Genomic DNA, 19,093 nt, shown 5'->3' on the forward strand with positions numbered 1-19,093 from the left:
AAGATCTGTATGGAAGAATGGGCCAAAATACCAGCTGGAGTGTGTGCAAACCTGGTGAAGACCTACAGGGAACGTTTGACCTCTGTCATTGCCAACCAGGGTTACGTTACTAAGTATTGAGGTGAACCTTTGATATCGATCAAATACTTATTTTCTGCAACTTTATACAAATACTTTGAAAATCATACAATGTGATTTCCTGGATTTACATTTTTTTTTTTTTTTTAACATTCTGTCTCTCACCGTTGAAGGCGATAAGCATTACAGACCTCATCTTTTGAAGTGGGACAACTTGCAGAATTGGTGGCTGCCAAATACTTTTGCCCCAATGTAGCTATGTAATATAAGTCAAAGGTCCATGTTTTAATCTGTATTCTTATGACATCAGATAGAAAATAGTGCTATGTGACAAGTTGATACAAAAACATTGAAACTTTTGGGAAACATATTTTGGTGTTTTATTAGCCTTTACGTGAGCTAGTAGCAACATCACACTCATTTTAGTGTCTATTTATAGTTTTAACTCTGTTTCAGTTAACTTACCTGTTGGTCTTTGTTACAATCATACACATGTATAACGACTCTATCCATGTCTCAACTGGATGACCAGCGTTCCGGTTCAGAACAACTAACCTGGAACACTCAGACCAGTCCTTCCAGAAAAATGAGTATTTATTTTTTCTGATTGTTGTGGGCAAAAAGCCTTGATTATGTGGCACATTTACTTAAAAATGCAATGGAATATGTGGGATTTTTTATGCGATGAAACTATTTGAGTGTTTGAGGAAACACTAATCACCTTTGATAAGCAAGCACACTCCATCGTAGCAGTGCAAAGTGCTGGGAATAATTAAGTTCTCATCTTGTGTTTTATTGCAGACTTAAATAAACACATGGCTCAAACTTTCCAAACCTTGATGAGCCAAACAATTTCCAAGCTTATTTATGTTAGCAAATGAGACTGATTTGACTTCATCATGTCTTCTTCGCTGGGTTTGCAGTTTTCCGATGACGTCAATTCACAACGTTCCCAACGCAACAGAAAGAAAATGGCGGCTCTTGTGTGACGTAAACGCAACATTTATCAACATTCTTCGAAGACATGTGTGACTTTTTCTGCAACCAAAATGAGGTGATCATGAAGTCATGCAAGCCCCACATATCTTCATTCGAGCATTGTGCGTGGAATTAGGCGATTTTATGAGGCGAAAGTGCGGCGTCTTTGAAAAAAATGCGGGCCCCGCATAAATGTTCGGACTTTGGGTGATTATGCGTTGAATTAAGCTATCGCTAATCGCGTTTATCTTGGGAGACTGGCCACGACCCATTGTCTGATAAAGATTGAAAACATGTCAGTGAGACTGCACACGAGCAGATCCGTGGAGCGATGGGACATCAGCACAGAAAATGGCCAATCAGTGTGGAGTACGGTGAGCAGGGAGGCCCAAACTGCTAAAACAGCGCAACGCAGTGTTGCCAACTCCTCAGTAAGGAAAGTCGCTATTGGTTGTCCTAAAAGTCGCCAAATGACGTCATCACATAATTTGCATAATGTGCACGGGATCGCAATGGACGCTGTAGGTAGAGACAAAAAGTGTTTAAAAAAAACGTGCTTTTACGTCAGTCTCCAAATGTAAGAGAAGTCTCCAATAACACCAGGGAAAGTCGCTAGATTTGTCGCTAGTCGCTTTTGACAAGAAAAAGTCGCCATGGAGAGTTGGAAAGATTTAGCGAGATAGTCGCCAATTTGGCAACACTGGGCGTATGATTTTTACCACCGGCTAGGGAGGCCGCAAGGGCTTTTTTCTGTATTTGTTCTCTATTCTGTTGGAAATAAACGTTCGATGATAAATTTTATTTTTTGCCTGGACAGTCCTATCTTCCTCAGTGCGTGAAGACATTCCGTTTTTGTTTGTTTGTTTTAGTTTTTTATACTTGTTTATATTTTGGATTAATGACAAATGGCCACTACACTGCCAAACAATCAGAATCACACACGCACACACTGTAATTTGTTTTGCTTTGTTTTTGATCCAGCGTGGTGCAGCACCAGGTGACTGCATAGTGAAATGGCCTTGAACTGGTTAAGATTCTTTTGGTTTTACTTGTGTTGGATATCCAGACCATTCCAAAGTCTCACACCACACACACACACACACACACACACACACACACACACACACACACACACAAGTGGTTCAATTTCATGGTAACAGAAAATCTACATATCCTCTCAGATTATGAGTTCTCTCCCAAATTTTGAAAAAAATGCTGTATAATACTTGGTAGAAATTTGAATGCTTTGAATAAAATTGTTGATGTATCCTATTTTCAAAGATCATGGATTTTCTATAGTTTTGACTGAATAAACAGATGGTGAGTGGTTTCTAGAAATCCCACCTTGCGAATGATCCACACTGCTGTAAAGTGACGAATGGATCAAGTGTGCATTGGTAACTGTTTCCTCACACTTCAACACAATATGTGAAGTATGGGAGTACCAAGGAGCAGCACACAGTACAGAGTGCATTTTCATCAAGGACTGGTTTCACTTCACACACACACACACACACACACACACACACACACACACACACACACGAGTATGATATGAAAATGTGAAACCTATCAGGCATTGAGGTCTAAAACAAGAAAACCTGAAAATGGGTCACAGCTTGTTTGCTATCCCCTGCTCTCAATCCCACAACTGAACAAGGACCATTATTAGTCATGTGACTCCACCGCTGCCAGGAGGGAGTCGGCTCCTAAATGTTTCATCTTCACAACGGGAGAAACACTGTAGGATCTCATTGAAGAATTCCTGGTAAGTGAAGCTTACTGAGCAGGTGATGTCTTGCTGACTGTGAAAGTCATATGATGAGTGTTTATGAATGCGCTGTAAAGTCAACAGTCACCCGATCCAGTCTGGCATCTATTGCAGAAGATATGATTTTGAGAACTCCCACAGGTCATGCAATTTCTTTTAAATTTTTTGGTTAAATCACAATATCAAGGAATTCTGTTTGCAGCCTGCTTACAATTATTTAATTTTCATGTTCTTGTCAGGTCATTACATGCATTTGCTATGGTGAAAGAATTTTTAGGGGAATTATTTCCTGAATTCAGTGAAAGTTGCAAGGCTCTTTCATCATCAGAGATACACAAGGTGCACCCAGGAACATTGGTTTCATGCATGTGCTTAAGTGCTTGGTTTTCTTTGCATTGGTTTCACAAATATTAAAATGTTGGATGGATGGATTGGTTTTAATCCATGCAGGTCCCCTGTTAAAGAGCCTGCTATTCTAAATAATAACTGAACTGATATCAGTACTTCATGAGTACGATTGATGTCATGTATATTTTGAGGCTCAGATAAAACAAGTGATTTCTACTAAATCACGTTTCTTCAGTGAAAAAAAATCGGAGGATCTTTTGGAGTGGAGAAGCTGATCTAATAAGTACTGACTCTGGATCAGCACTAACTACTCAGAGCTGTGTTGAGAATATAGACCCCCATCAACAAACACAACCCTCTTCCATATGTTTGAAGGAAGAAAACAGGAATTACATCATGACTCCTTTATAATTAAATGATCCAATACAAAATGATAAAGATCCGATTTTTTTAAAATAAATATTTACAAAAAATTCACATACATTCACAAACACTGAACTATTAATGGACATCGGACACCAAATAAAAAGTTCCATGATGTCCTTCTGGTCAAAGATGAAGAAAATGGGGCCCTGACTCTGTCCCCTCCCCTTCGTTCCCCTCATATGTGGCCAGGTCAGGCCAGGGATTGTCTTGCTCCATCCTGGGTATCCTGGGTTGGACTGTGAGCCCCAGGAAGAGGTGTCTGCTGGGCTCAGCTCCACAAAGGCCTGGTGAAAGTCCTCCATCACTGGTGCTTCCTTTTTTGAGAAATGAAATATAATGGAAATTCATGAAGACAACCTTCTAATAATGATAATAGACTGGATCTGTTCTGGTTGTCACATACACATCTCAGCAGTCCAGTCCAAAAGGGGGAAACATAGATGTGTGTTAAATACACCAAAAACAGTTTAAGGTTTTATTTACTGGTGTACTCAAAATGATCAATGGTGTCAAACTGCATACAGATAGTACGAGTGATACAAACACTACGCAGATATTCCTGTACATTATTCATTAAGACATATTCAAACTTTCACAGGTCCAACCTTAAAATCTCTTACCTGGTCCTTTTAGTGAGGAGGTTTTCCATGTCCGTCTCTCTGAGCTGCCTCCCAGACCAGGACCCTTGAGCCTGCAGCAGGAGCTGAGCCAAAGCTCAAACAGCTAAAACAGGGTCCTAGGTTTCCTGAGACTTGGAACATGGCTGGAATTTTTCAGAAGCTCGATCTCCTTCTTCAGTTCGAGCAACTGTCTGCTGTGAATGGAGGGTTTCAGCTTCATCCTCTCTTGCTCTTGTTTAGTCTGGATTTGTGCCAGCCTCATCTCAGTTGCTGCCTCAGCACGTTTTGCTTCCTTCAGCCGTGCTTCTCCATGTTGGTACATTTCAGCAGCCTCCTGGCTAAGTTTCTCCCCCTCCTTGGCTTTTGTCATGGCCGCCAGGGCCATGTTTGTCACGCTCTCTTTATGTCTGTCCAGCTCCTCTCTTTGTTGCTTCAGAGACTCTCTCTCCTGTGCCACAGCCATCTCCTTCTCTCTCAGCTCTTCAACACGACGCCTCAGTCCCTCTTGTTCCTGTGCCACTCTGCTGGCCTGTTGTTCAGCCTTCTCATGTCTTTCCTTTTCCTTGGCATGGAAGTTCTTCCAGTTTTCTGCCAGCTTCCTCTTCTCCTCTGCCCAGTCTTGCATCACTGACCTGTACTCTGCTGTCACTTCTCCAAGCTGCTGCTCACTTTCACACAGCTGAGCTTTCACGTTTTCCAACTGGGCGGAGAGATCGTTACACGTCTGTGTCAACCTTGTGTTGCTCTGGGCTGCCGACTCCTCAAGACACTTCACATTAGCCTTGTGTGTCATTTCCAAGACTTCTACGTCCTTTCTCTTTTGCTGCTGGACACTCTGGAGCAACGTTTTGCTCTGGTCTCGCTCCAGTTGCAGAGTCTTTACCAGTTCCTCCAGCTGGAGGATACGAGCCTGATCCACTTGTCGCTGTTCAGTCAGTTCCATGAGCTTAGACTGCATCAGCTGCTGTTGTTCTAACAGCTGCTGCAGATTTAAACAGCTTTGTCCTGGAACTGCTCCCTGGGCGTTCTTTCCTGTGGCAGGAGAGGCGTGATTGGATGGGCTGGGTTGTTGGTGGTTGTTGAGGAACGGAGGAGTGTTGTCCTCTCTCTTGAACGGCGTATTTTTCGGTCTGAATATTCTTGCTTTCCATTTGTCCTCTCTCTCTTCATGATCCTTGAGGCCTGGCCTGTCAGCTCCAAACAGCTTATCTTCTCCATCCTCTCTCACTTGTCCTCTGGAGACCTCTGGCTTTGTTTGTTTGGCTGTGTGTGTGGAGGTCTCCTGGAGGAAATCTCTGGCATCGCTGGCAGGGAATTCTTCCAGCCGGTCTCTTGCATTGCAGAATCGAGTGGAGGTGTTGGGTCTGGGTGTTTTCTCTTGGCCGAAAACACTGTCATCATCCATGTTAAATCTGACAGTCTTCTGGCGGGGAACCAACTCTGCAGGGGTTGCAGGGGACTGACGAGGTCCAGTTGTTGGGTTGTCATTTGACAGGGTCTTCTCTGAGCCACCCTGACTCCATTTTCCTTTTCCTGGTTCTGCTATTTTTTCATCATCCGGGCGCTGCTGCCCTGTCAGATTCTTCAGCTGTGGCTTGATTGTCTGCTGTTGTCCAGCAAAAACGCCTTGGGCCTTCTTCTCTCTGTCGGGGGTGGGTTGCTGGTGGGTGAGGAGTAATGGACCCACATGTTCTCCCAGGCCTTCAGCCTTGTCTTTGAGGCCTGGCCTGTCAGCACTGACTGACTTGTCTTCCTGATGCTGTTTCTTAAGGCTTTTGAAGACCTTCTGTTTCACGTGTTTCTCAGGTTTTGTGGACCTTGTGGGATTCTCATTCTCAGGTCGAGTGGAAGTTTTGGATTTTGAACCTGAAACACGAAACAGCCTATCAAGTAATTCTTTATTGGGACCCCCAGATCCTTTCTTCTTGCTGCCTGTGGACATGTTGAAACTTAAATCAGTTGCCTTCAAAGTTGTGTGAGGTAATGTTGGTCCTGCATTTCTGGATCCATTGTCTCATACACGACATCATAACATCAGAGGTTGTGCTGTCACCTGCCAAGTCAGTCTGTGATGTCGTCTGTCATTTTTCTTCACTGACAAATCACTGCCTGTGATGACTCAGTGAATTCTGACACAGATGTCTCACCGTTTTGGTGAAGTAATGCAGCGTTTTAAAAAACAGTGTTAAGCAGTAACTGATTTACTTTTGGTTGTCCCTTTTTCTCTCCCTCGGGCCTCTGATGGTTTTGATAAACGTCAGTAAAGTCTCTCTGACGTCCTGGACCCTTGAGTGCAGATCCAGGCTCATCCATTTTTCCATCTCCCAACTGTGTGACATCATCATATGAGTTTATCTCAAGCTCGAATGTTGCTGGACCACATGTGAACACATGAATGTGACACTGAACAAGCAGCCTCCAGTTTAATTATATATGTTTATAACATGTGACAATCATTTTCTTCACATGTTCAATAAAATACCAGATGAAAGTAAAACTTGATGAAATAATACCTAAAATAAAAAATATTGAGCACAGCACTGTGGCCTCACAGCAAGAAGGTTCCAGGTTCGAGCTCTGACTCAAGCACGGGATCTTTCTTTGTGAGTCTCCACGTTCTCCCTGTTCCTGTGTGGGTTCTCTCTGGTACTCCAGCTTCCTCCCACAGTCCAAAGACATCAAGAGGGGACGAGGCTGATTGATACTCTAAATTGACTGTAGGTGTGACTGTGAGCGTGAATGGTTGTCTGTCTCTATGTGTTGGTCCTGCTGTAGCGGAAGAAAATGAATGGAAATAATATATTCACAATAATTAATTGCATTTCTCTCAGCAATCTCCTGCAGTAGTAGTAGTAATAGTAGTAGTAGTAGTAGTAGTAGTACTGTAGCAGTAATTTATGCAACAAAATAAAAAACACATAAAAAGCTTTGATTGAAAACTTATATTCATTTTCATATCTGCTGAGCATTAAACACACAATTGAAGCCAGAGGTTTGTTTTCTTTTGTGATCTGAAAGACGCAAAATACTCTTCATCACTTTTACACATTAAAACACACCTGAACAACTTTGTTTACAAAATAATTAATTACCTCTGGTCAAACAGTCAAAGCGTGATGTGACTCAGTTCGTTACACACATTTGGTCTAAAACGAGTCTCCTGGATGAGCTTCAGAGCTTCTTACCTTCAATTGCTGCTGCGAAGACAAAGATGTTTTAGCCAATCAACGACTAAAATGTGAATACGGCGTCATCCGTTGAGTTAATTCTAGTCAAATAATTGTGAATGTCTGCCTATTGGAGCTATTTGTCATTTTTGGCAATATTTAATTCCTTATAATTTAGTTATTGTTTAGTTTTCAGAAATACACCTCAAAATTTATGAACTACTTAAATAAATTGGTTTCAATTTACCTCACATTTACGTGTATATTCAACAGGTACTCAATAAAATTGGGTCAAAAATGATCTCTTAATTGCTCATCGGTAAGAACTGATAATTACCAATAAAAGTTAATAAAAGTCAGTAACTTTAACTTATTCAGATAAGGTAAGATATACCCCCCAAAAGACTTGAAGATGGTTATCATCTCAATGTTTGTAATCTATAAAATTTTCACTCAAAAAAAAAAAAAACAGAGTCAAGTTCAATACAACAGCTTCGCATTCCAAGCAATGAAGCTGTTTTATAACTCACTGAAGTAACAAAACTTAATGTAACAAAGTATAACTCTATTGTTTCTGGACAGTAAAACGTATCTTCAGCTTCAGCTCTGCACAACAGTGACTGACTGACTGCAGTCCAGGTGCATTTGTACAACAAATAACTGAACCGTCTTGTTTACGCGCACGAATGATCCGCCAAATGATCCAAAACACAGATTTCAGCTTCACACAACATTCCAAGGAATGAACCCGTTTTATCACTCAAAAACAAGAACAACAAGGAACAAAAGAGGAAGTGTGTGTCTGTTGCATGAGCTTATTTTTGAGGCTGTGGACCTTCTTCATTAGTTTCGCTCCATTGAGTTCCAAAAAAAGCTTTTGAAAAGCTTCAAATGTGTTCTTCAGCTGCTTTGGATATTCCAGGTTGAGGGCATATATCAGTGCCATCAGCAGTACGCACGCCTTTGTTCGGCTTCCACTTCCTTCCATCACTCGGTTCCCCTCAGTCACACACATCTCATGATCCTCCTCAGCCATGATATCATGCATCCCGATCACCTTCATCGCTTTTTCTGTGTAGTCCTCCCATTCCTACAGGTTACAAAGAAAGAAACAAGAAGCATAAACATTTTTAAGTATGTTACATAAGATGCTGTTCCAGTTGTGGTGAAAATTTGAAAGGAGTCCTACCTACCAGATCACATTAAAGAATGGAAGAACATCTAGGAGAACAACCCCGAGGATCATCGCGAGAGGCGAATGAGCGATGATTCACAACAAGATGACGCAGAGCAAGATTCAACAAAAACACAGAAAAGTGACCACTGGCTAATGCACACAACAAAGGAGAGAAGAAAAGAGCAGAGGAGAGGAGACCTTTGACCTTTGACCTGTCATTTAATGATCCAGTATATTACTTACATTACTGAACAGACATCAATCAACTAATACAGCAAAAACACCAACAGGAGCAGACATTCTGGGATTCAGAGGTTAAGAACAAGAGGTTGGTCGACCACTTAGCAACTGATGCAGCACTGAGAAGAAAGGACTCAGTCTTGGACATCTGAACCACAGGTGCTGCAGAGACTCCTCACTATTGCAGAAGAAGCAGTGCGTCCCAGCTCTAGGATCCATATGTACCACATGTCTGTTTGTAGCCACAGCTCCATGCACAACCCTCCACTGTAGATCCGTGGTGCGTTTCTCGATGGGGGGGTTTGTACAGAGACCTCCAGCTGCCTTTGGGAGATGAACTTGGAGTCAAAGCACTCAACCACCCCGACTGCCGGACACCAGCTGGTGATACCCTGTTCAGAACCTTCACCAGGACCAAATACAAGGCTTTCTTTGGTGCTTCCTTGAAGTCCTGTAGTACTGGTGTTTTAAAAGACAGAAGGGCTCCACCTTCCTCCACCTGTTCCTCCACGGCAGCACAGACAGACACAGATGGAAACTTGGGCCAGAGAACTGGTTGGTCCTCCACCGCTGAAAAGACCAGGAAGTGTATTGATCACCTCGCTTGACAATCTCTCTATCAACTGAAAAGATTTAATTCCTGACCCTGGCTCAACATGGCTGCTGTTTTCCACTGTCCACTTGACCGAGGGTCGGCCATTTTTGTGATCCCTGCTCTTACCAGCGTTCTCTGCACAGTAGCAGAACTGAATATCCTGCAGTCCAGTGATAACCTCCCCAGAAGAAATCCACAAGCTTCTTCCGCAGTTCCTTCAGAAGACCGTCTGGAGGTTCTACAACTTTAAACCAGCGCCAGAACATCGAGGCAATCAAGTTATTAACCACCAAAGCCCTCCCCCTGTGAGACAGCTGGGGCTGGATCCAAGTCCACCGGACAATCAGACACAGACTTTCTCAACTCCGCCCTCCCAGTTTTTACTCAAAAAGCTCTCACTGCCCAGGAAAGCACCTAAGAATTTCATCCCCTCAGTGTTCCACTTAAGCCCAGCTGGTAAAGCTGGCTTTTCTTTATTACTCCCCTTACCTAACAGCAGACCTTCAGACTTGGACCAGTTAATTTTTGCAGAGGAACTTTTTCCAAGAATTTTGACATCCTTTGACCTGTTAGGAACACTGACAACCTAACCCCCCTCCAGCTACCTCATTTGTCTCCTTTGCAACATTTCTTTTCTTGAAAAATTCCAGGAGAGACCGCTTCTTGTGTGCTGCTATGCTGCTTGTTTGGTTTTTTTGTTTTGTTTTTCTTCGCGGGGTTGACAAGTGAGCGCATCGCGTGTACATTTGGTGCACGTGATCAGACTGGAGCAATACCATTTATATTGTATCACCAACCAAAACAACCTTTAATGCACTAACACAGCCGCCCATGCCTCAGGGCTGAGGCAGGGACGTTTTGTTTTGTTTTTTTAAATTTACTCTCCTTCGCAAGTCGCACTGGTGCCACCTCGTTAAATCTTAACTGGCACCTTAAAGAAATTAGGTCGCGGCCAAATAGGTATCATTCTGGAGCTCTGACAAAAGCCAAAACCTTCAAGCGTTTTAAACAGGAAACACTGATCTACTCTGTCGAAAGCCTTTTCTTGATCAATTGAAAAAAGACTGACATCTAAATCCTGTAACTTGGAAATGTCAGTGTCTCTTATTAGGAATAGCTTGTCCATAATTGTGCGTTCAGGGACACGGTATGTTTGACTGGAGTGTAGAACACTGTCCATGAATTTCTTGTCTGTTTGAAACCCATTTTGCCATTATCTTATAGTCTGTGCATAACAACGACACTGGTCTCCAGTTTTTTTTTTAGCAACCCAAGGTCACTTTTTTGTACAACTTAATGTCAAAGTCCCAGAATCCAAGCAGTCCATGAAAACCTCAAACAAGTCTTTACCAATCAAAGTCCAGCTCCAGCAGTCCAAAGTCTACCTCTTGTAGCACTCTGACGGAAGTCCGTCAACTCCTGAGGCTTTACCACAGCTGAGCTGTTGAACTGCTGCAGTCATTTCCTCAAAGGCCATGGGGGACTCCAGCCAAGCTGCCTGTGCTTCACCCAGCTGTGGTAGTCCTCCCAGGACCTCCTCCACACACTCCAGCTCCCAGCTCCCAGCACTAAAGAGATCAGTGTAGAAATCTATGGCCAGCTTCCTCATCTTTGCTGGATCTCTTGTTGTTGCTCCATTTGGAAGCTTGAGATGCATCATCACATTTCTCTCTCTGACCTTTTTCTCAAGCTTAAAGAAGAAGGATGTTGGGGAATCTATGTCTTTAATCGTGGAGACTCTGATTTTAATCATAGCCCCTTTAGCTTTTTCATGAAGGAACCTACCTAGAGCCTTTCTCCTGTTTTCCCAGGTCTCACTACTACCATCACTGGTTGAGATTAGCTCATCTGCCAGGACCTTAACTTCCTTCTCAAGCTGTTCAATGCAAACTTTCTCCATGGCACCCGTCTGTCTCGTGTACTGCTGGCAGAAAATTTTGATTTGTGTTTTCCGACCTCCAACCACCAAGCTCAGTTTTCAAAATCATTTTTTTCTCAGTCTCCACTGCCCCCGGAAATCAGAGGAGAGCTGTTCAAAATTTTGGCTATGAATCAGCCTCACATTAAAATGCCAGTATGGACAGCGCTGAGAAGGTACCTGCAAGGAAATGTCTACCATAACCAAGTGATGGTCTGAGAAACCAACAGGTGATTTTGTAGACAAGCCTGTTGTTGTATGTTTGGTTCACATGAATCCTGTCTAACTTAGCACCCTTCACATTACCCTCAACAGCTCTCACCCATGTGTATTGTCTGGGTGTCAGGTTAAGTTTCCTCTGGACATCTACAGTATGAGGTCATTTCCTGTAATCACAGTAGACAGGAGGGAGCCTGACGATGGATGAGGCTCCCCTGAGTTTCTATCAACTCTGGGCTGTGTTGTACAGTTCCAATCCCCTCCCATCACTGTAACTGAGCTGCTATTGAACTCTTTGAGTTTATCATTGAGTTTTTTAAAGAGAAGTAGTCGACCATTAGTAAGATACAGACAAGAAAGAGAAAGGAGAGGACAATGAAACCCATCCAAGAAAAAAAAAACACACCTTCTGTGAATCACCCATTTAATTTTTTTTATTGAGAGCAACCTCTTCTTGTTTTTCTTTTCTGAGTTTAGTCAACAGTTCCTTCAGTCATAACCTCTTCTGTCTGTTCAGTTGTTCATATCTGAGCTGATAAACATGTCCACATTTGGGAAGAAATCTGTTAGTGCCACATCCTGTCTGTCATAACTTCCATCTAGGAAATCATTGATGTCCTTTACTGGATATGACTTTGACTCTTCCTGTGACACAATGTCAGAGCACTGTGACAGAGAGTCATCAAACATCTCATCATCATCATCATCATCATCATCGTTCTCTTTGCAGGGCTCAGCTGTTACAGAGCCCTGAACCCTAGTCTCAGCTGACTGACTGCTCCTCACCGTCTCTACCTGTCCACCACCACCGCTCCCAGGCTGCTCTTCAGCATCATTCACACCACTTCCATTCATTCGCTTTATTTGTCTGCGCTGCAGGTTGCGGGTCACCGGCTACGGTGCTGCCTCCGCAGAGACTGGACGTCTGCTGGAGCCTGCAGTCTGGCGTCTTTGCAGCCCAGAACTGTTCTGAAACAACTTGCAAACTTCCCGAATTGCATCAATTCTTTTCTAATCATCTCATTCGGGGTGAAAGGAGGAACACTTGATATGGTGATATGCGTCGACAGCACATAAAGCGGTGAAACGGAAAAGTATTGATCATCGAGCACCAGCCCTTCTCGGCTAACAGGTGAACCAAACGCTCCTCCCGGACAAAAGCCTCCGCGGCTTTACTCATCCGAGAGACGTTTGTGGTGTTTCCATGTCCGATCTGATCTCCTAGAGGCAGGAGAGCCTGTTCCACAGTGTACCGAGCGTCAGCCACTGACAAATCTGACCCTGTCTGGTCGACATGGGAGGCAAGCCCTCCTCAGAGAGGGACGCCATGGTTCACGGCACAAACGCCACTAATTTAGTCCTTTCAACAAGAACCACAAATCAATGAATTAAATGCCTCTTGCCTGTCACCGAGAATCGTGCAGAAACTGGAAACAAGGTGTCACAAACTTTCCTCACTCTTTCAACTACTCCAAATGCTCCACAGCCACTCACACACTCAGACTCCCAGCATGCAGTGCAGGAGAGGCGAGGAGAGAGTAGAGGAGACAAGAGAGGAGAGTAGAGGAAGACATGAGGATCCTTTGCATTAATCGATCATGTCTTATCAATGACATTCCTGGCAGTCATGGAAAAGATCTTCTTGTCTTTCACTGAGGTGGTCAATGAGGCAGCACACAGCTGCATCCCTTTTCTTCTCAATGCTCTGTGTCTGTGGGGAGATACAATTTTGTGAAAAGACGGTTCGTGTAACTCAGTGATTTACATACACGAAGATCGAATTCCTTGAAAACAAACATTTTTTTCACATTTCACAGATTGATGTTGAACTGTAGTTTGTTAAGTTGGTAAGGAGCTCAACCTTGTGCACAGTGTAGACAAATTTATACATATATATTTGCTTAAACTGTAGTTAAATTTATACATACATGCACTTAAAATAGAGTGCAGGAAACACAAGGTAGTTGTAATAAAGATGTTTCTGTGGCAGTTCCCAAAGAGGTAGGAAATTATCCAACACTGTATTTAGTTCATCAATGTACTTCTTTAATGTCAGTAGCGGTACCGGGATCTTCTGCTCATGCATCCCAGGCAGAATCAATGACTTAGCTGCAAGTCACCTTATTTGACCTCTTGAACATCTGGAAGTAGTAAAAGGGGTTTTACAGAGGGGGTCCCACAAATCTACTGAGCACCAGGACTAGTTGGTGCCATTGCGACTCTAGGAAGGAACTTAGAAATACTGGAGACAACACAGATAGACGTTCCAAGATATAAGACAACAGAAAAACACTTCCTATCAGCAGTGAAGCACAGACCAGACTGTTTAGAGTGGACAGGTGAAAAGGTCACAACAGGGAATAGCGGGAGTGTAGCTCATGCTAGCATCACTCCCTCAAGCCAATCAGGTCAGAACAGAGTCCACAAGAATTTCTATGGTGGGATGAGGCCGTGAAAGATAAGAGCATGGCCGTAAATCGGAAAGAGGTTTTAATCTTCACAGCTGCAACAACAAGGCCACGATGGACCAGAAGGGACTGGCACGGGGTCAGACAGAAGATCCTGCAACAGACACGAAGATCAAAAATACACACTTGCACGCAGAAGCGATCACATAAGCACCTCCTTGTAACACATAAAACTGGAGAAGATAGTTAGATCGTGGGACTTCTTGCCCCAACGCCAGGGACGACGCATCTGCGTATGCTGACTCCAGGATAGGGAGACGATCTCCAGAGCTCTGGATTCTTTCCTGTTAATCTGAATAAATTCTTTTGAACCAACTGGAAGGTGTCCTCTCCAGATTTGGAACAGCGCAATACATAGACTCTGTGGGTCCTTCTGACTGATTAATGATGACTTGTTGAAAAATTCCTACAACAGCAAAGCAATTGTTTACAAATTATTTCACTTTGAATTCGCTCAAATCAATTATTACATATTTGTGAAAAAAGTCAAATAACATACGTCATTTACAGTGTCCAGCAGAGGGCGCATCTTGAAACCAGTAGCTCCTCCTTTAGCACGCATAAGCTGCAAAAGACCTGGTGTGAACTCACCAAGTTTCAGCATGAATGTCTCCTCCAAGGAAACTGTTGTTATACGTCTAAACTCTTCCTTCATCTAGTGAGAAAGTAAAAGGACTAAAAAGGACATTTTAAATGACAGACTAGATCTCAAAGTAAGCACATGAATGTTTCTTGGTGAATGATCAGACATTCTCACCTGAGCCTCACCGAATAACGCTGGCCACCTTTCTTTAAACACACTCACAGAGGGGCTGAGGGTCACCACTTTGACTCTTCGGCTTGAGAAGGTTTCACTCATTTTATCTGTGATTTTCTTTGCATTGTTTTTCTTTTGCACTTTATTGAGTAATTCAAGCCTCTCTTTATCCAGTGTGTCTTGGCTTTCAGCAATAGGCTGTGGAGGGAGGGAATTAACCTCAGCTTTTTGGGGATTTTTCACGTTTTTTTTGATGGGACTGCAACAGCCTCATGCTTCCTCTTTAATGTGTTGACTTCAATTTCCCAGTAAGCATATTTTTGAGATTTTAGCTTGGCACGGTAATTGTGCATCTTATTTTTTAATCCCCTGTTGCCAGCCATATAACCCTGCAAACGATTCCGGCTCCCTAAGACATGGAAACTTGGCAACCAGGGCTTCAGCCACGGATAGGATCTGCTGACTTGATGGGTGAGCAGTGTAGAAAAAAAAATTGCATTATTGCTGATTTAACACCGGCATCCATGAAGTCTCTTCCAGTGGCATGATATGATTTGTTTGCCTCCGTGAGGATTAGTTCTATGTCTCCGTAAAACTCCGGGACTTGAAATGGCACCGGCCATGCAGCAGGGCGACATGAATCAGGGAGAATAATGGTGTCATTGGAACGTGATGATGCGCAGTCGGACACCTGTGAGGATGCATTATCACATGCAGGATGGGTGTTCACTGAACTCTGAGAGCTCAATGTAGATGATGGTCCTGATCCATATACTCGGTGCAGGTCAAGGGTGATGACCGGCTCTTTTAGGATCACTTTGACAATCTGTTTTTCAGTGTCACTTCAGCTGCTGACATGTATGACAAGGCCACTGTTAAAGTCTTTGTCTAGGTATAGTTGTGCAAATTCCCCAGGCACAAGATCATCCACTGTATTTGGAATTCCTCTTGGCAGTGTCAACTTTGGAATGTTGCGTTCCTCTAAAATGACTCTTAACTGGACCGCCATTGTTGTTTGGGGTCTCTCTTCAGCTGTGGAGAGAGAAAGAAAAGCAATTGAGACAGGTTATTAATAGCTGATGAGCTTACTTGCATAGGTTTGCTTCAATATTCTTCTGCCAGAGAAATAAATGGAAAAAAATCAACCCACTGCACTCACACTGATGTGCAAACGAAGTGTTTAAGGGACACCATACGGCCATCTGAAATCTTACTTTGCATGTAACCTATTGTCTAATCTGTGTGGAGAGGAGCCATGACAAGCTCAACAACATCTTTCAGGGTCATCAAAACCTCCCACGCGGGCTCATCCTCAGGGACTTTGTCACCAACCATGAGTGGTGTCATTCTCAACAAGCACCAGTTTTAGTGTGCGTTACCCCCTACACTTGGTGATGTGATATGTGGGCAAATGGGTTGTGGACAGTTTGTTTTATCGCTCCATTTGTAAGGACAGCAACACATGGAATGGTTGAGCTCCTGAAGAGAGACGCATTTCTTCCTGATTAACACATCAAGAAAGAGTGATCGTTCCACAGGTACAATCCCCTCAAGCAAATCATGCAAAGCATCTGGGGGATAACCTGATGTAGCATGAAAGTGACTGAGTCTATCTGAGATGGGACACTGCCCTGTAACTCCACAGTGATGAGCTTCTGCAAGATGCGACAGTGCTGCTTTGATATGCATGGCATAGTTGGACTTAGTCGGCAGAGGAAACAGTCCTTCTCCTTCTTCATGCTCCTGGATCTGTCACCCTTCTCCAGTGCAAAAGCGACAGAAATGTGAAGCTGAAAAGCTTTCAACAAACCCACCAATTGAGTGAGCACCAAGATAGTCAGCGACTACAGCAAGTACAGTGCCCTTGACCTCTTTACCCAGACTTGGAACAAAAGTACTATTATCTTCAAAGGACTTCAAATGTTTGAGCAGTGGGTCAGCCCCACAGCTGGTAACAGAGGAGAGATGAGAGGACCTGAAGAGAGGGTAAATACTGAGCCTACTCTTGAACTGGTGTATCATTTTGAGACGGGACTTCTCGTGGGCGGCAAAAATACTCTGATATATTGTCCCTCATCGACAACAGTGTGTCTCGGTGCAGCATGATGCGCCCCGCTGTCTCTCAGTGGAAGAGAGCAGAGATCTTTCTACTGCACATATTATACTTCATGGCCATTTACACCTTACACCAACGACGCTCTGAGGAGCTGAACTATCCCCTTTACAGTCTGTGTTGCCCATTCAATAACATTAGAAAAAGACTAGTTCCTAAACTTAAAACCAGCAGTCAGACACAGTCATGCATGCTGACCAATCTCATAAAAACCACACAGCAAACACATATCAGGCCTCTCAAGTCTTTGGCGTGTGACACACGCATTCCCAGCCGTTCACACACCACACATTGTATTTCTCACGCATTTCACTTATCACCATGACGTCCACCAAGTTGCACCTCTTTAACAATGGAACAGGTAGTAATCAAGTGAGCTCCCCTGATTGCACAGTCAAATTCTTGTGTGTCTACCCTGATGTGATTTGGTTTCTGGGATATTGTTTAATGCACTTATTTATCTTTACCTTTCTGTTTTCTGTCTGGTAGGAGAAAAGCTAAATGTTGGCTTTATAACTAGCGGTACCCTCAACAGGTTCCTTGAGGCTGGAGACATCAGGGCTCAGAAGGTGGAGCTGTTCCAGCAGGCAGCACTTGCATCTCTGGTCCGGGCAGTGGAGTGTGGACTCAAGAACCTCCCCTTCAATGAGGCCCTTCTGAGACATGCAGGATTTGTTGATGTCCAGCAGAGGGCTGAGTGTGGGGAGGAAGATGCCCTCTGCTTTGTAGACAGGCAAGGGTTTCCACATTTTCCAGGATTTCACATATTTAATACTGTAAGTATTCAGTTCAATTTTGATCATGGTCACAAAACAAATTAATTCATTCTTCACACGTTTTTTTTTTTTATTTATTTTTAATTTCAGGAACTCACCCCCCCCCCCCCCCACCACAAAGACACATTGTTGGAGTTCACACAAACTTAATTGAATATAACTATGATATATTTTAGAAAAATTGTTGAATATTTATTAAAAAAAACAAACACCACGGTGGTGCAGTGGTCAGCTCTGTCACCTCACAGCAAGAAGGTTCCGGGTTTGAGTCCCAGCTCGGGCGCGGGATCTTTCTGTGTGGAGTCTCCATGTTCTCCCTGTGTGGGTTCTCTCTGGTACTCCAGCTTCCTCCCACAGTCCAAAGACATCAAGAGGGGACGAGACTGATTGACACTCTAAATTGACTGTAGGTGTGACTGTGAGTGTGAATGGTTGTTTGTCTCTATGTGTTGGCCCTGAGATGGACTGGTGACCTGTCCAGGGGGAACCCCGCCTCTCGCCCGTACATGCTGGGATAGGCTCCAGCCCCCTGGCGACCCTTAATGTAGGAATAAGTGGAAGACAACGACAAAATCCCATAACAACCATAAAAAGTTTGGAACAAAAAATCCTAAATTAAACTGCTAATATGATAACAAACCAAAACTACTTAAAAATAAATACATAATATAATATAGCTTTCACAACTGCTGCTAATCAACACCCCAAGCCAATAATGTTTAGTACACTGATTTAGCTTAACCATAGACTAGTCTGTCACAGATTTAAGCATTCTGCTTGAAAATTAAGACACCTGATGCTTTAAAGACAGTGAACAACCAGAGTACATGGGTGGAGTTTTGTTGTAAAAAAAGTAGCGTTTCCAGTCGGAACAAGAAGAGTCGTAAAAGTTGCTAAAACACCACTGCTTCATTTATGCAGTTTAAACGTAATTATATAGAGATTTTACTAACGTTACTTGCTGAATATGTAACGTTAGTCACAACACTGCAGCAGCCAGCAACACTGTTTGTTACACAACTGTGTTTTATTAACATTGGTGTTTCCAGTGGTAATAACGTTAGGTAATATATACACAGAGAGAGAAACTGTTCAAGTTCGTTAGCATTTGCCAGCCAGCCAGGTCGCTAAAACAAACATCACCCATGGCCGAGCCTATTTTGTCTGCCTAACGTCACTTGCAGCAGCAGCACTTGTGCAAGACTGAAGACTCAAACGGCTAATTTATCAAACAAACTATCAGTTACCGGTGTCTTGTTTTTTCTTTGCCTCCTCGTCTTTTTTCTTCTTTCGTTTTTGGCTTCCCGATGGATAACTTCGCTTCATTTTTTTAAATTTAGCGCCGCTAAATCGGAAGCTCAGGCGTCGCGCCCTTGGCTGGCTGGCAGAATTTCAGGGAGAAGCGGCAACATGTAGGGGAGGGGGCAGGGCCCCTCATTTTG

The 19,093-nt window shown here is 43.3% G+C and overlaps 1 protein-coding gene and 1 pseudogene across 1 annotated transcript; both read right to left on the bottom strand.

Moving 5' to 3' along the window:
* Window positions 1–3,604: 3,604 nt before the first annotated feature.
* Window positions 3,605–6,196, bottom strand: LOC147261222 (uncharacterized). The gene is made up of 2 exons (XM_086204870.1): window positions 4,222–6,196; window positions 3,605–3,915 (listed from the first exon to the last, which is right to left on the bottom strand). Exon 1 carries the CDS (start codon window positions 6,161–6,163, stop codon window positions 4,325–4,327), a length of 1,839 nt encoding a protein of 612 aa, XP_086060996.1. The 5' UTR covers window positions 6,164–6,196; the 3' UTR covers window positions 3,605–3,915; window positions 4,222–4,324.
* A 6,947-nt stretch (window positions 6,197–13,143) lies between these two features.
* Window positions 13,144–15,115, bottom strand: LOC147261223 (uncharacterized; annotated as a pseudogene).
* Window positions 15,116–19,093: the final 3,978 nt, after the last annotated feature.

Source organism: Aulostomus chinensis, chromosome 5 (genome assembly GCF_037954235.1).
Source record: "Aulostomus chinensis isolate RoL2024-O1b breed Wild chromosome 5, RoL_Achi_v1.0, whole genome shotgun sequence".
In the NCBI taxonomy this organism is placed as follows: Eukaryota; Metazoa; Chordata; class Actinopteri; order Syngnathiformes; family Aulostomidae; genus Aulostomus; species Aulostomus chinensis.